The sequence below is a fragment of the Columba livia genome, chromosome 11 (assembly GCF_036013475.1).
Source record: "Columba livia isolate bColLiv1 breed racing homer chromosome 11, bColLiv1.pat.W.v2, whole genome shotgun sequence".
Classification (NCBI taxonomy): domain Eukaryota; kingdom Metazoa; phylum Chordata; class Aves; order Columbiformes; family Columbidae; genus Columba; species Columba livia.
Genome location: NC_088612.1, coordinates 15,661,922 through 15,680,021, shown reverse-complemented (window position 1 = coordinate 15,680,021; position 18,100 = coordinate 15,661,922). Strand labels below are relative to the sequence as shown.

Sequence of the window (18,100 nt, the reverse complement as noted above, 5' to 3'; positions counted from 1 at the left end):
TATGATATATTTATATTAATGGCTCTGATAGGTATAATGTACAATGTAGAATGATTCTTCTGCAGGTTTTGTATACAATTTTCTTGCTACACCTTAACTCACTAATCGCAGGACACAAATCCCTTTAAAAGTGGAAGCAGCTGTCGGAATTGCCTGGAAGCAAGGCGAGATCAATTCAGATACATACTCACATTGTGAGCTGTTTCTCTATGGCCAGCTGTTTTTCTCTAGTAGGTCCCTCGGTAAATGTCACAAACTTAATTTAAATTTAATACCGATTTATTTAGAAAGGCAAGATTTCATCATTGCAGTATTCAATTTTTATTACAGCTTAATAATTACCAAATTAGTTGTGTCATTACTTATAAAACTGTTGATTTCATTTTCCCTCCCTAATAACAGACATCTTTGACTTATACTGTGATTCCACAAATGATACCTGTGCATTCTCAAATCTTCTTCACACTATCATCCATATGTCTAACCTAAGGAGGGAATTCAGCTGTTTCCAGTATTACTCTTTTGATATTGTTTCTATGCTATTGCACCTCAGAGTTCTGCCTTTATTAGCAGTATTACAATAACACTTTGCAACATAAGTTTTAAAAACACAAATTTTCCAAAATAAACAATCACGAAGCAAAAGCTACCAAAACTAAATCTTTCCTTTTTATTTACTGATAGTTTACCCCATCTTCAATAGGGCTTGTCTTCCCGTAGAAACCCTCCCGTACTTCCTACGCTTTCTGCTCCACGATAGCTAGAACCACCTTTATGATCCTTCCCATATCCCTTTCCAATACCAGTTTGCAAGTGGCTGCCAAGATAAGTAAATGGCAGGGATTTTTTGTAATTGGTGAGCGGCTGAAAGCTACAGAAGAGACACTGGCTAGAGTGACTGTCTCTCAGTTTTTGCCAAAATGAAGATTCCCAGCAGGTAACCACAGAATGTTATGAAATAAAAGCAAATCACATTCAGCAGTGTTACGCCATCCTTTTCTTTTTTGTTGCAGTCTTAGGAAGACACAACCTACATTTTCAAGGGCACCACTTTTCTGAAAAGTGACTGCATAAAAGTGCACGTTCTCCAAATCTGAGACTATGCCCAAAAGCCTGTAGAACACATTAAAATAGGAGCTGTATTACAAAACCTGAGTACTTTTAAAATCTGAATGTTTAACTGAATTTTTAAAATTTGTTCTGTATTCAAAATATATAACTTTAGGGTATAATTCAGTGAAAACATAATATTAAAAACCCATACAGTAATATACTGAAAAAGTAATTTGTCCCCAAAACTCATTTTCTTTGTTTTCCATCAAACTGCTGGGGGATAAGGCAATCTGATGGGATTGAACTGGAATAAGGAAAAAATTGGTGATTGATTTATTACTTTGATAACTCAACTGTAGAAACAATCATTTAGCAAAGCAATTTAGAACAGCTGTTACCACATGCAATTACCCGCCAGAAGCAAAGCAAATCTCTGGCATGAGACAGAATCTAAAACAAAAAATGGCAATAGCTTGAGTCCCCCATTAGTGATGTGAGCGGTGGCAGAACTGGGTCCTTCATAACCAAAGAATACTCACTGCAAGCGTATTCACCCTTCTGAAATGTTGCCTTTCAAAATGTAATTTATGCCTCCTATCACAGCAAACTTAAAGCAAAACTGGCACACTATCAGTTTGCTCTAAGGATGAGCTATATCCATAGAGTTCCTCTGTCGTAGGAAACAAAGTTATAACTGAATTTCTCTCTACTATTGGTTGCCTTCCGGAATCAGCTGTAGAAAGCCATATTGGTCACCCACAGCCAGAAGCCAACTGTAATACATGCATTCAACATAAACAGCAAAAACTCAGTGTAACTTGAGGTCTGTAATGGAAGTATTACATGGATGACAGCAGCCTGCACACGAAACCTGGCAATAAGGCGAATTTCCAAAGCACTTTGCTTCCGTATATACAGTATCTCCAAATTCACAGCTATGACACAAGCAGTAAGACACATTAACTTTCAGAACAAGAGTGTTTCATCTTGTTTGTACACCCTTTATTCATCAAATACATAAAGCACCAAGTCAAGAAACAGAAAGTTTCTCTGAAATTTCCTTTTGATATGTAACTACTTATCAGAAGCTACTGTTTTGTAAGGGCTTGAAACAAAGCCAAGTTACAACAATCAAATCAAAGGACTTTACCATAAGCCAAATAAAACTATATACTCCAGGATAACTGTTATTTGGGAAAAAACACCAATGGTCTTGCTTAATCCATCTCCTTTCACCAAACTAGCGCTGGAGCTCCTTAATTCCTTTTACATACTCACTAAATACAGATTAAAAATAAAGACAAAATTAAACAAGAATCTGTGGACATCTTCACAACTCAACTCACATGCAGACTTTGGTAAATATTTTATCACTCCCTTACCTCTTCATATCATATCAATTAATTGTACTGTCAATTACATTCCATGCATGAACATCAAACCAGGGAATTTAATATTCAACAGACACATACTACACAGATGAGGCACTGTCAAATATTATATAGAAAATTATCCAGCTGTGCAGCTTACACAGAATTGCAACACTGTATTGAAACCTATTTTACTCTAGAAGGAAACTACATACAGATTAATGCTTCTCATCCCCACTTATTTTTCTGTCTCCACATACAACACATAAAATATTCATAATTTTTTGTGAAATGTGTTACTTATGGTTACATTACAAAACAACAACAACCCACAACAAAAAAACCTAGCACAAACCCAGTACTTCCTAAGCGTTCTAACCCGTGCAACAGTAATTAACTGGCAACTCTCATTACAACACACTCACATTTTGCTGGCTCAACAGATTGTTTTCCTGTGGAAAGAAAAGGTTCATAGCGTTTGATGAACTCTGTAATCAGTAGCCCTGAACACGCAGATCTAAACCTCCATGCTGATCAAGGGCTAAAACCACCTTTGCTTCTCTAGTTCTGTGAGGATGATGTCTTTTCTCCTTGATTGATTTAAATTATGGTGCTTTACTCTGTATACTACTTTAACTTGAAAAGACATAATGAGCAGTAAAGTGTTTTCACCCACGAAATTAGTGTCTGTGTACCTCTTTTATTCATGAATTCAAGGACAACAATCCTTTTAACTCAAATTATAATTTCAGTTGTTCTAACAACTGGATATGTCTGAAAAACACTAGAAAAAAAGAGCTCCTCTAAGACTAGGAAGACTGTCTTTGCTTACAAAGAATCAATTCTGAACCATGTGGGTCTCAAATGTACATTGAACTGTAAGTGGAGAAAAGGCCAATGCTTCAGAAAATATATTTAAGGTATGAAAGTACAATATAATACAGTATTTTACATGGGTCTAAATTTATAGTTACTACAATCTTAAGGAAGCAGTTTACAGCTGTTACTTCAGAAAAATAAACTCAAAAAGGTCTTCTCTACTTGTACACGAGTTTGCGTATCTCTCATCACCCCAGGTGTCACCACTGAATTCAGTACTGGAGATACGTCAGAGACTCCTGAAAGACTAAGGTTCCATAAAATAACTGGACAAGTCTGTAATAAACACATTCCAGTCATTTAGAGAAGCAGCCTTTCAGCCTTGAGAGACGTTCACAACCATATTCACTCATTGCCTAAGCTAAGAATAAGAACATTAACGAGGAAGGAAAAGTGCGACCAAACTAAGTCTGTTATACAACTGTTACTTAGTACTTTCAAGTACTTTGTAGCTCAACTATTCAGGCTACAAAGGCCACACTGAACCACTCTATTTTTTATGGTACCCAGTATGGTAAATACACTCGGAACAGAGAGAATATTTTCAGTTACCTGTTAAGGAACATGAAACAACTCCAGCATTTAAAAATCTGATAGGAAGCTACTTATTCTACATAGAGATTTATCCCATTTTAAGCAGATCATGAAGTCTTTTAGTTAAATGATTCAGCAAAATTAAATATTTTGCATTTGGTCCTACAGGGAATCTGAAGAAAGTCTGTTCTCATAACTCTAAAAAACATGTTAGGAGTCACCCTCCTCTGTTTTGCAAGTGAAAGCACGTACTTCTGAATGAAAACAACCAAAAAACAACATATGAATAGGATTGTCAAAAAACAACCTCAAGAAGATAAGCTTTGTTGCATGTATTACTTCAATAAGTTCAGGCAATTTTGAGTTTAGAAAGAAGGAATAATTTTCACAGATGAAAGCTGTCAGAAAAACTCAGTCTTTTTACTTTAATTAACATTACAAAAACAACTCAGTCCCTTAAAATTTCAGCTACAAATGAACACATTCCGTGCAGACTACTGTGTCAGCATTTTATGCTCATTCAGAGGTAACATTGTTAAAAAAAAAGGTATCTCATTCTTACTAGTCTCATCTTGGAGAATACTTATGACATTGCCTGAAATATATTCAGCACCATAACCCAGAGGTGATACAACTTCATAACTAGATCTCTGTGTGTTTGTTTACACTCACATGTGTGTATACACAAAAAGATTTCTCCTCCAGCATGTTTTCCAGTTTTACCTGAATAAAAGCCAGCTTGCATGGCAATATCAGAAGACTGAGAGTCTGATAACACCTTAGCTGAATGTTAAGACTGCTTCTGTATCTTCATCAATTTGTGAGCCTCTAAGAACTTTTCCCGTGGAGCTTCACCTTTTTAGTGAATTCAGGCCTACTCATAACAGGTTTGTCCTCCTGTCCTCCTTCCCAGTTCCCTCAGTAGTCTACAAACTCTGGCATCTTTGGCCACAAACACCTACTTTATGCATTAGAATTGCCCCCCTATTGTTTGGACAGAAAGTAAGAGCAAAATGAGCTCAACTGAAGTCCTTCTCAGAAAGTGAATAAATATTCAACTACTTCCAAGTATAATACAAGATAAGGTAACATTACAAAGTGTTATTTGCACAAGATTACGGGTTCTGGCAAACAATTTATCTCAAGTGACTGTTTTTCAGATATTTAAATAATGAGCCTTTTATGTTTTACCCAAGAGATGTCATATGTTTGAGCCTTTAAGATTTTAAAATATCAAGTTCTGTAAGATACCATTAATTGTAAGGTAAGGCAGTCTGTATATCAATAAAATACATCATTTTGCCACAGCTTCATGCTTCAGCACCAATTTTTCTTTCAGGAATTTTACTGTTAGTGAAAGAAGCTATATTTTTATTGTGAGAATTACATTATCTTTTCCTCTACAAAGGAGTCCACAAGACAAAGGTAAGTCTGTATAAGATTTAAGTAGCGCAGGACAAATTATTTCTAATATTTCATCCCATAAAAAATATTTTTTCAAAAATCATTAATTATTAGAACAAATTTCCTGATGCAAATTTCCTTGTAAAACAGTATGCCCTCCTAAATTTGTAAACCCATCAAATATCTTTGATTACGTATACAAAATCTCCTTAAACCAGAGTACACCTGAATCCATTATCATTCACATTCATGAAACTGGACTTAACAGTCCATTAGCAAGACTAAGTAGTGAGGTACACACATTAGCCTTGCAAACATGTTTCTTGGAAGTATTCATCTTGATTCACATGATTTACTGATAATGTCTGTATGGGCTACGAAGCTCAGCATTTGAAGTGGCTAACACCAAGCCTCGTTTCACATCAGCTGAATTCAATCTAAGAGTGAACTTGGCTGTGGAAAGAGCTGACTCAGAAGGAACAGGTACGCAGGTGCTTCTTTTGGCATCTTGGTTAGAGCATGTCACTGCACTCTACCTAGCTAGTGAAGATTGGGAGTTTCCCCATTGAAGAGTGGGAGTTTTGGGTAATCCCAAAGGTGCACTGGCGTGACAGAAGAAAGCGTAGATCTCAATGCCAGATTGGCTTCACTAAAAGCCCAGTGCAGATGCTGTGGGGTTTGGACCGGATCAGTTCATGGAACAGGTTCGTTCTGTGATGACATGACTGCTAAATCCAAACCAGCAAATTCAGTGGCAGGAAACAGCCAGGTACAGAACTGCCCCTTGGTGTTAGCCTCAAGGAGTGGAGAGAGAGAGAGAGGGAGATGTGTCTATTCCTTCCATATCAAAGGAGGGAGGGGGAGAAAGGGGGGTTTGCATTCTGCCACATTGTTAAAATCAGGATACTGAAACACCAACATTCTTTAGCAGCACAAAATATTGATCCTGAATATCCAGAGGAAAGTAAGGAACCTTATTTTTAGGGGCAGTTTAGGAGCTACCAATGCAGAAAACTGTGTAGAAAACGCATCTTCTGGTGAAAAACAGTAACCAAAAAAATCTCTTCATTGTAAACCAGTGCAGATGGGTCAGACTTGGGTACCTGCAGATTTTAATGGCAGTTTCCCACATCATGCAACTATGCTGTTTTTACTGGACATCTGCAGACAAGGATAATATCTTATAAATAGAACTCTAAACCCGACAAGTCACTGTCCTTGAAGTCCCCAACCTTTACAACAGTGAAATGGCAGTGTATTCTGGTCTGGTTTATTGCAACACATAATTTTGTGCTGAAATGTCACTATTCAAATAATCACAGGAATGAGCACTCATCTCACAGATCATATATTCAGTCAGCTTTTGCAATCAATACTCATATCTATATATTTACATACATGCAATCATAGAGATTGCAGTGCTAATTCTTGTGTGCTCATTAAAATGTTTGGGTAGTTCATTCAGGATTTTAAAAGAAGAAACAGAAATTGATTTACAAAGGAGCACAAAGAGATAATTCAGAGCAGAGATGACAAAGAGATTTTTTAGAAATTTTTCAAAGCAACCACAAAAAACCCTACTCAATATCATGCAAGGCATGATCCCAGCACAATTTAGTGTACACATGACTGGTAGCCACCTCTTTTTCCCTTGTTCTGTTTGACTGACTGGGAACAAAATCAGGCAACACATGTGCAATTGTTCTGTTCACAATGCAGCTCCTATAGTTTCTACCACCAAAAAAGCACAGGTGACTTAATGGAAACATGAGATTTTTACCCCATCCACAATAAAGAGAAGGAGCATGAAACCTACTTAATATTATACATAGAGGTGTATATTCTTAATTCTGGTAAACTACACTTTTTGTCCCTCTGGCTCCCCAAGACAATGAGCGCAATTGAGCTTTTGGTACTAAAACATCTGTTCTCTTAAAATCACCATGTAGTTATTAATTGCAGTTAAAGAAGACGAGCCTTATTGCTGTCAGCTGTTTACCTAACAAGCTGTAATGTTTTTTCCTTATGGGCTGAGTAGGATGCTGTTCTTAAATTTACAGCCAGGAATACAGAGCTCTCAAAGCCAAATAGAAGGTAAACGTAGAATGAAAAATGAAAAGTATTTAAGAAACTTTCTGAAAAAATTATTTTCCCAACTACCTTCTCTTTATTCAAAAATTCTGAACATAATTGAAGCTGCACTCAGGCTATCCTCAAAGGAACTCCTGTGTTTAAATCAGTCCTCTGCTAGTGCAAGCAGATACATCATCAATTCCTTTTATAAATGACTGAGCTATATTTTAAAGCAAATTATACTTTGGGATTCTATTCCTACTGCTGCATTGTTCAGAAACCTTACACTGATTTCCAGCATATGTCACTTCTGCTCACAGTGTCCTCAAAGATGAACAGTTCTTTTCTCTCTCTTTAAAGTTTACTGACATATTTACAGCAAGCAACCATATGCTCCCTCAATCTTTATTTTTATAGGATCAGCAAGTCAGGTTTTTCTGTATGACAGGTTCATGGTTTTGCATCTGTCATATCCTGAAGAAAGTCGCTTTGAGAAGTTATTTTCCTGCATTACCTTCTCCTAACACATTTCACTGAAACTGCACCACTCAGACCTGCATTTAGCATTCCGAGTAGCAGTCAGTTGTTATTTTTTTACCAGAAATATCAAATTATGCTTCTTTTCTACTTAGTAAATTCCTGCTACCCAGTAGGTTTTTGCTCCAATAGTCTCCTTGATCAAGCTCATTAAAACTTGAGGCAGAGCTCTTAATTCCTTTTGGGGCCACATCACATAGCTTTAATTTCTAACTGCAGAAATTGTAGTTATCTTTTTTTTGCTTTATTTGGGGTTGTTTTGGGTTTTCTTCGTGTGTGTGTTGTGGGTTTGTTTGTTTGTTTTTTGGGGGGGTGGTGGTGGTTGGTTTATTTGTTTGTTTTTTAATACAATGCTGAAAGACTTTTGCAGGATTTCTACCTGTGCTGAACTTTAAAAAATGGCTTGAAATATAAAGATAGCTTAGCATTTTCAAGCCTTACACTGTACTTTAAATCCCCAAGAGCCTGATGACATTGCATTTCACTACTCCATCACAATCTATTAACTGTATTAATACATACAGTTCAAAATTGAGAGCTATGGATGCAGGGTTAGTTCTGTTGATCATTCAATTAAACCTAAAATAAATCAGGCTAGGGTTCTTTTCTCTCATCAATTCTTTCAATGATTCCCTAATGTTATCCAAACCAACGCAACAACATGTCTTGCTAGTCTGGTGACAAGTGAAGTGAAGCAATGGTGTGGGAAATTACACTGGGATATAACTTGCTTATACAATATTCTTAATATTTGCTCTCAGTTTTTCATCTGGGTAGTTGTAAAACAAAAGCTCTGCAGGATTTAAACTTCTTATAATATTACAGAGAAGTCAGGAAGCATATTTCCAGCACTATCCCGAAAGAACACTGTCAATACTTTCAGTTAGCAGTACATCATGAAATACTTCATCATTTTGCTAATACTTTGTGTTCCTTTGTGGTCTACTATAACACTATGAAACACCACCAACCTCCACCTTTGATTATGGCTTTCTTCAACAACATGAAAGACACCTGTTCTTATATCTTCCAGCATCACTCATAACCAACTTTAATTTGTTTCTTAGATAATCTCTAGCAAAATAGTTAACTATACAAATACAGATATTGAATATGTAACATAAAACCACTTCCATGCATAGAAGCACTAAATTCTGTTGGATGAAGATAATTTTTTTTTTTACATGTAAACATATATGAACACAGAAAACACCTGCTACCCCTCCCTTCATCACACACTTCTGTGTTCCTAAGTACTCACTACTAAAAACTGAAATAAACTGTTAATTCTTCTCAAAACGCACCTTTAGGGTCAGCCTCACAACATTACACTCCTGCAGTGGGTTCAGTTTCAGAGTTTCTCCCAAGTTACTGCAGCCTGAAGTTTGATGCTGCATTTCACAGCAAACACAGACACCATCACTGTCGAATTTAATCTGTGGAGTTAAAAAAAAAAGTCAGAGAAAGAATAAATCAACAGAAAGAAACTTCCCAAAAATTATATTTACACTTGTTGTGACAATAATGACTACTAAATGCAAAATTAAAATCTCTATGCAGAATCCCCTGACTTAGAATGTCTTCCGTTGGCTAATATAAACTATAAAGCCAGGTAAAATACAGAAAGAGGCTACAATACCAATGAAGAGTGTTAGCTTTTATGGCCCTTTTTGGAAAAAAATCATTTTCCAGGTGCAGATGAAACCAGAGTAACTCAACTGAATAAACATTAAATCATACCCAAATGGGAAAGACAAAAATAAGAAAAAAGTCAGGAAATACATGGAAGCAGCCATGATCACAAACATAACATATACTTACATGTACATGGGAAAATAATTACAAAAGAAACGTGACATACACTTGAAAAAAGAGAACGCAGCATGAAGAAACAAATGGAGAAAGTAAGAGGTACGTACATGTCATCTCATATATATTTTTCTTTGGAAAATGTTTGCTCTCTATTTTCCTATGTCCAGTTTGTCTTGAATACAAGAAACATTCAATGTTTTTCCATTTTAAAAAGCATTTTGTGTTCTGTTCTTCACAGACTTGCATTAAAGCATGTCTTGCTAAGAATACTGAACCCTGATAATTCTCAAAAAGTAAATTAAATTCTATGTCCTTGAGTGACAAATTAATCCCATTTAGCTCAATGAAAATATTCATTATACTGATTCTGCCTGCCTCACTAAAAACCAAAACCAATCAAAACCAACACCACACAGGCAAAAAAAAAAAACAACCCTGAAATGAAAAACCATAGCAATGTTTATTTTTCAGCATCCTTCCAACAAAGACTTAAGCTAAAATTTAACTATGTACATATTTTTACCTAGTCTGTTAAAATGAAGTCATTGCTTTAAATTTTACCAGTTGGGTATTTCTATGCTTTCTCTATTCCCATTTTTGCAGGTTATTTAAAGGGCTTACAATGGGGTACAATACCTTACTTCTCCAGGCCACTAGTTGCAATTCAACACAGGTTTTCTTCCCGCTTAAGATGCTGAAGAATGTTTAAATTGTTTGCATAATCTTAATAGCTACATATTTAAAGATATGCCTTTTTTTAGTGTCACCCCTATCAGGCTTATCTAGTACTATCTGCTTACAAGTTGGTGACCAGGACGGCAGTTGGAAAAGCAAAAAGTGTCCATTAAAATCTGTAATAAACTTCACCAGAGGAGCTGCAGATGAATGAATGCTTGCCATATGCAGTGATGAAGGCATGCTCAGGGCAGGATGCTATCTCAGTGGGCTTCAATTCCGAAGACTCCAGATTGCGCTCTAGCCAGTATAAACTGTTCAAAGGCTTTAAAAAAATCCATGTATGTAAGTTACACCATTTCCCATATACTTAAAGGCAGCACTGGAAATAATTGCCTATAGCAACTCACAGAGACTGGTCATACCCTAAGCCATAGGCACTGTAAAAGAAATAAAGAAAAAAAAATAGAGCACCTTTATAATAGTTGTGTTGTTTACTTCCAATTAGCATATGATTTAATTCACAAAACTGCTGTAACAATTTCAGGCAGTGAAATTTTTCAATTCCTATAATCTTCTAATACTCTCTTTTAAAAAGCAAAAGATCTAAGCAAAACCCAGCTACACGGCTTATGATCAGATAACCTCAGCTTTTCAAATGAACAGAAAATACAAAGCACTAAGTGCCACTGGGGAGGTCTTGCTCCTGAACCTCTCTGGAAAAGGTGTCAAATGTTAGATAAATGCTACAGAGCAAGTCAAAAACTTACACTTTGAATACAGAGCCGTGTCAAATTCAGTGGGCAGAATGCTACAGCACATCTGCTACCCCAGCACCAGGCATACAGCAAATCAATACTGTCTTTAGTTGCTAAAAAGTTTTTATAACAAGGAAAAAGGACTTCAGACAAAGCTATCTACTGCAACATCATTTTTTCTCTGATTCATGCTGGCCCTGTTCAGTGAAAGATAGCCACTGACTCATGATGGGAGGTATTTGACATTTCTAATATCAAATTCAGATTCCAAGTCCACTTTTATCTCATGTAATGAACAGGTGTCACAAGACATAAGGTTGAAAAGAGAAATACCTTCTTGGTCAAGATTCCCTGTCTATGAGAGATTCTCAATTCAATTCTGAAAGATGTTCTATGACTTTGAATTAGACAGTAACTCTCCCTTTAACTCCATCTTTTGAGGTCACTTCCAATCCCTAACATTCTGTGATTCTGTGGTTCTTAAAAACAGTTAAAAGATAATTGTTTATGTGAAAGTTCCTGCAAAACATAAGGACATCTTAAAAATCTGAGCACATTCAAAAATACCTAAAAGTTGGAACTAGACTGCAAAACAAAACCCTATTTTTAATCTTAGGCATACATTTTTAAAGAGTTTTTAACAATTTACTCTATTGTGCACCTTTTCCTTCAAATGTTTGCCAAGTGACATCTTTGCTAACCTGCGCTTCTGCAATAGGGAGTGGTACAAAAGGCTGAGCATGTCTCATTGCATTTGTGCTTTCAACAAAACAGCAACTGAAAGCAGCTTTGAGCCCTCGAGCTCCAGAACTCACATCCCTGCCCTACTGCTGTCTCACACCTGTGCAGACAGAATCAAGAATTCACACAGCTATCCTGGGACCTATCCATTGTTAAAACTAACTTATCTTTTCTGTGTGGGAGTGGTTGCAAATCCCCAACCTGACTGAAATGTGATTTTGACTAGGGAAAATCTAAAAAGGAAAGTCTGGGCAGAAGAAACTATATTTTTTTTGAAACAATTACGGTATGATGAACAGTCACAATGAAATTAAATCACTCTCATCTAGTACAGCACACTGTTGCAAAGCTACTTAATATTTCATCAAGTCCTGAAAATTGAAACTAGCAGTTTGAACATTTGTTTTATCTTCTCTTGTCAGCTCAGCATTTCACTAGTCCAGAGGAAAATTTGGAGATTCCATCTGTAGCAGGAACAAAAAGCTCAGGAAGTATAAATGGAATAATGCAAAACATTGCCACCTTCTTGCTTAAGCAACAATCTTACATAGACCTGGAGATCAAGCAAAGGTTTCCTAGGAATTCTGCCATATGAGAACAAATGGGAAAGTACCTAGTCAGGAAGTTCTACACACCCAACCACCAAACCTCTTAATCCCCAAATGTCTACACCCAAGGGCAAAGCCTTCTTTGACCTGCACACCCTCTCCCTGCTACTAAAGGCATTTGTTTGACACGACACCCTTTCCTGCACTGTTGATTGGAGCAAGACTAGACAAGGCAAGCTAAAGGAGGGAAGAAGGTGGACAAATATACAGGTAAAGAAGCCAAGGCTATTTTAAAGTTCAGATGAAATGTGGTCCCATGAAAATCACTGCCTCTAGGATACTTTGGAACAACATTAAATTTCCAAGTGGAAAACAATCCATACAAATTGAAACACATTTTTTTCACAAAGCTGAAGGGGGAAGGAAAAGAAAATAAAAAGGCAAAAGCAATTCTGCCTGAACCTATGAGGAATCCTAACACAAATACATTATCACTCTACATCCCAGAACAGAGATCACATATGGCTAGGTGTTGTTATTAAATGACAAATACTGTCAAGATATTTGAACACAGACTTCAACAAGCACATACATAATCACAGTTATCAGTAGTCTGACTAAACAACTGAATGGCAGGCTTAGGGATTTTTCAGTAGGCTTTGTTGAGTAGCCCTGTTTGCTCATGGCTGCCTAAAAGGAACAACAAAAGTAGGCAGACACACACAAGACCCATGTGTGCACGGAGCTGCAACAGCACCAATGCCAGCATTCTTGCCACATGCATTCTTCTCCATCTGGGACAGGATTTGCTGTTTAAATTCTATTCATACAGCTCACTGGACATCGCCAAAACTGTGTCAGCAATGACACGGGTTACTACCGAGTCAGAGGTGAAAGACCACACACGCAAGTACAAATGGCTCAGCCATATATACACACATACAAGTTTTTTCCCTTTATTACTGTAATTAATTGTCAAAACCAGTAAGTGGTTAAGAACATGTTAATTCTGAAATAATTTATATATCATACAGTACAGAAATGCTAGGGGATTTTGCCAATGAATCAATGAGCTGCTGAGCAAGGAAGAGATAAATTCGTGTTTCCAAAACATTCCAGGTGAAAATACTGTGTTTGAAAATTATAGCGGATAGGACACGTAATATATTTACACAGTTGCATGATACAGTTAGGAAGGCATTCATTTTGAGAGACTATTTATTCTTTCTTCCACACAGATGTAAAGCCACTTTTTTAAGTCTTCATGCGAAATTCGGATATAAAGGCAGTCCCTTAAAGTAACTTCTAGATAGTCCTAATACCAAAGCAAGGATCTCAAAACAAATTACGAAGACTCACTTCAAAGATATTTCACAAAAAATACCCATGATAGTTCTTTTTTTCATTTAAGAAAACCAACAAACCCCACAACAAAAATCTCCTCTTTTACCATAGCACTCCAAAGTACAGTACACAGCTTATAACAGCTCCAGGTTCCACCAGCTGATTTTTCCAGCTCTACAGCACAATGCCAACTCCCCATCATGAAAGCCAGAAACTTTATCAAGAGTTTCCCAGATCAAACACTTTACAGGGAAAATCTTCCCTTCCTCTACTGGTTTTCCACCAAGTCAGCTATCTGGCTCCATCCATCTGGTTTTGTAAAGCTTCCACCCCAATCGCACCTGGAAGCGGCAAACACTATAAAGAGCTGAGCAGGACACCTAAGCCTTTCCAGTCTAACGGATGGAGCTGTGAACAGCCCCTCTGAAACAGGGTGGGCAAGAGGAAAACACCACACAGGCCTAACAGCTGACTAAACAAGGTGAAGGCATGTGACAGGTCACACCCACATCGTTTCCTCTTCTGTATTTTTCACGTGCCTTTTGAAATATGTGACAAAACATTTTATATTATTTTCACTCAGTTTTATTAAATATATTGTGTGCTAACAGAAGCCTGAAGGGTTTTATTAGACAAAAACCTTAGAACAAAGGAGAAAGTGATGGCTGAATAGAAGAGATGCACAAGCATTTTGTGGAGTCATCTTGTTGGCATTAGAGAGAAAAATGTGTTTTCTCTTTATCATTCAAATCAATGTCTTGGGGTGCCTATGTGCATATATTCCTAATACGTAATGAATCCTATAAGTGTATAAGCATACAATTTAAACAGTGAGACCGGTCTACTGACAACTAGATTATACTAAAAAAAGCACTAATGCATACTGATAAACATTCTCCAGTCCATTTGTCATTCTTACAATTTAATGTCATTTTTTTTCCTGAATTTAGAGGAGGGGAAATAATTGTTTTATCATTTACTTTAAATCAGAGATTTCAGACTTGAGTTTAGTTCTGTAGACATCTTTGTAAGTTTAATACAGAAAATACATTAGAGTTCAATGTATATGTACTTTTATTCTGAGATAAAAATGCAAAGACTTCTGGTATACTGTACATTCTAGTAATTTATAGCACACCACATCATGATCATTTTTATTATTCTGTATTTTATTTAGCCTAAGTAACGTACATTTGCTCTGGAAATTAAATTAAAAACAAAACTTAGGTTGGCAAATAACGTATTTGAATACCCATACTAAGACATTACTACCAGTACATCTGTGAAACACACTAGTTTTATAAGGAGCTATTGGATGAAATCCTAATACTGCTGACATCAAACCATAATCACTGCACTGCTTTGATGTGCCCTGTATTCCACCTATTCTGTTTAAGTATCATTTGTACCATAACATTAAGAAGCAAGTCTTTCAAATATTACAACTTTTTGAGGTGACAAAAAACTACATTAACCCTGTAACTCTCAAACTTTTATCAACATGATTTTTCATGTTGTAATGTCTAGAGATGGCTCTACTAAACACATACTGTTTTAAAAAGTAAATAAATATGTGTATAATACCCAAACATATTGAAAATAAAATCCATTACCCTTTATAAGATATTTGTTTTTCATTACTTACCAACTGACATCCTTCCAGGGAGTTTACCAGCTGAGCGTTCTGACAAGAGAGAATGGAACCAGCCAAATTCAGCATAACGCACACTGCAGACAGCAGCATGAAAAAGGTTATCTGGAAAAAAACAAACAGCCTATTACTGTTCACTGCAAGAGGCAAACAAGAACAAAAATATCATTTAGACGTTGAAGAACTGCCAGTCTGTCATACAACTACATGGACGGTAACGTTTTATATATTTTAGAGAAGAAAGTATTCTTTAATCTGACAATCTGCTGAGTCTCACACCTATACTTGACTATAATCTATTTTTCTCCAGTCATTTCAAAATCATCCATTTGTCTCCCACTTTTAGCACACATATAAAGACTTTTATGAATGAGCATTATTAAAAAGGAAGATTTGGAAAAAAAGTATTTTTATAATCCCTTTTGATGAGAGTATGAGTATCTTAAACAGGAAAATTATTTGTGAACATCACGTATCATGAGTTTGTACTAGTTAGGGGGGAAAAAAGGAAAATAAAATCCTGGATTTATAGAACTACTTGGTTTTAAAATAACAATTACAATTTAAGGAGCATCCTCCACATCAACTACCCATTGTGCTAAATACACCTTTCGCCTCTTCTCAAAATATGTCAAAACAATCATTAATATGATTGCATCAGCTTAACTACCACATTTTATTCCTTTGAACATAAAAAACCTGTTCCTGTGTGGGCAGACAGAAATCTGAATGTGTAAGGAACTCAATATGTAGGGAAACAGAAAAGCACAAGCAATAAAGAGGCCAAGAATAAAAATGTGCTTAAGATGTGGCCACCTTGCCGCGTTGCCATAACACTCACACTCCTATTGAGTTACATGAAATAAGTAAGGAATTCTGTTCCATCTTTTTTCCGTATGCATGCCCATACTTTACAATCTTTCACTGTTCTCACAAGATGTTACATTTTGTCAATGCATATGGTAACAGTATTTTTAAATAAAAAATGACTGATCAAATGAAAAACAAGAATTTGAATTCACCAACCTAAGCCTTACGTGACAGAAAAATTCCCAACTGACACATCTAAGGGTCAAATTATAACTCCACTGAATGTTCTGAAAGAGAACAAGATTTCAACTATTTTTACAATTGCATACTCCTGTATTGTGTATGAAAAATAATCTGTGACAAATCTGTGCCAGTCAAAACTTCTAGAATAAAAGACGTACTGCTACCAAATAATAATGGGCAAATAGTGTCTGTGTCACTATATATTGTCATGTATGCAGAGAAACAATGATACTCTTAGTAGTATAAAATCTGCACTAATCGATGCCTTGCAGACTCAATATTTATACATCACCTCATTATATTATTTCTTAATTTTTGTATTTTTAATCATTGCAACCCAAGAGCTTTGTGCACTTATTTTTGCTAATACAGGCAAAACTTAATGTACTTGATAGAGTGACAGCTGTAAAGCATTAAGCTTTCTAACATCCTAAACATTACTTAAAACATATTTCTTTTAGCTCTTTAACTGCAAATTCATTTGAACAGTTAATGGAATTTTTACCAAAACCAGGAAATTTATTTTTGTGTATATAATTGCTTTTTTGTTTAATTTTTATATTGCCAGTATTTCAATTGCTATTCTTGTACTGCGAATTTTCCTGGAGTAAATCCAGATTATTGGTTATATCATATTCCTTTTACGAACCATAGACACATTCTTGAAAATTCACATCTTTAAAGAAGTCCTGATTACTCTACAGGAAGGAGTAGCCAGGTGTGCAAACAAACATAAAAATTTGTTTGATTAAAAAAAATGTAAACATCAGACAGCTTTTTTCAGACAAGGACAGTTCATATGAAGCTTCAGCCATCTCAGAAACCACTGAAGTAACAAAAGGCAAACATCCTCTAACTGGATGTTGATTGACTTGCGTAGGCTCACAGGAAATGAAAAACGCATGGTGTGATGCTAAGGCTGATGAAATCCAGTCCTTTGCTGACATATAACTTCCACGAAACGTCATCAGAACTATGTACAATCTCAACACCAAATCCCTTTTATAGCTCTGCTGACAGAACACCAGAGTGGTTAATTTTTCATGGTTAAAACATTTCCCTTATTTATACAGTTGTCCCCTCATTAATCCTGGCAGAATCAATGCAGCACTTGCTGCTCAAAGATCCTGCCTCAGCTCATGAAATCTATTAAAGTTCCAAAATCTCTCAGGAAATAGAGTCCCATATACTGAAGGAACACCTATCCACTATATCAACTCTCCTCCAAACACCTTTCATTAATTACATAGCTTCGGGAAAAGAAGGATCCCAAACAGCTTTTAAAAGCTGCATGAAGTTCTGGGTGCCACAGTATAAAAAAAGATATTAAGCTACTAGAGAGAGTCCAGAAGAGGGCTACAAAGCTAGTGAAAGGTTTGGAGAGGAAGCTGTATGAGGAGTGGCTGAAGTCACTTGTTTTGTTCAGTCTGGAGAAGAGGAGACTGAGGGGAGACCTCATGCAGTTACAGCTTCCTCACAATGGGAGGAGGACGGGTAGGTGCCAAACTCTTCTCTTTAGCGACCAATGACAGAACCCAAGAGAACGGCAGGAAGATTTCAAAGCCTGGGTTCACATTCTAGTCCACACCAACTCTGAGCAAAATTTACAGCTTTATATTAGCAGAGCTCCTTTTGTGAACCAGCATTGGATTTGCTTTGCAAGTAGAA

General features: G+C 36.3%; 1 protein-coding gene across 8 annotated transcripts in view; it reads right to left on the bottom strand.

Moving 5' to 3' along the window:
* Positions 1-18,100, bottom strand: part of ENTREP2 (endosomal transmembrane epsin interactor 2) — a 112,563-nt gene that overhangs the window by 55,023 nt on the left and 39,440 nt on the right. For all 8 annotated transcript variants that reach the window (XR_010475248.1, XR_010475247.1, XM_065076107.1 and 5 more), the window contains exons 3-4: positions 15,374-15,484; positions 9,155-9,286 (exon numbers count right to left, since the gene is read on the bottom strand). Coding sequence is in view for 6 of the 8 variants with exons in the window: in XM_065076107.1 (XP_064932179.1) it covers positions 9,155-9,286; positions 15,374-15,484 (243 nt within the window). In the remaining 2 variants the exon portion in view is untranslated. The remainder of the gene's footprint in view (positions 1-9,154; positions 9,287-15,373; positions 15,485-18,100) is intronic.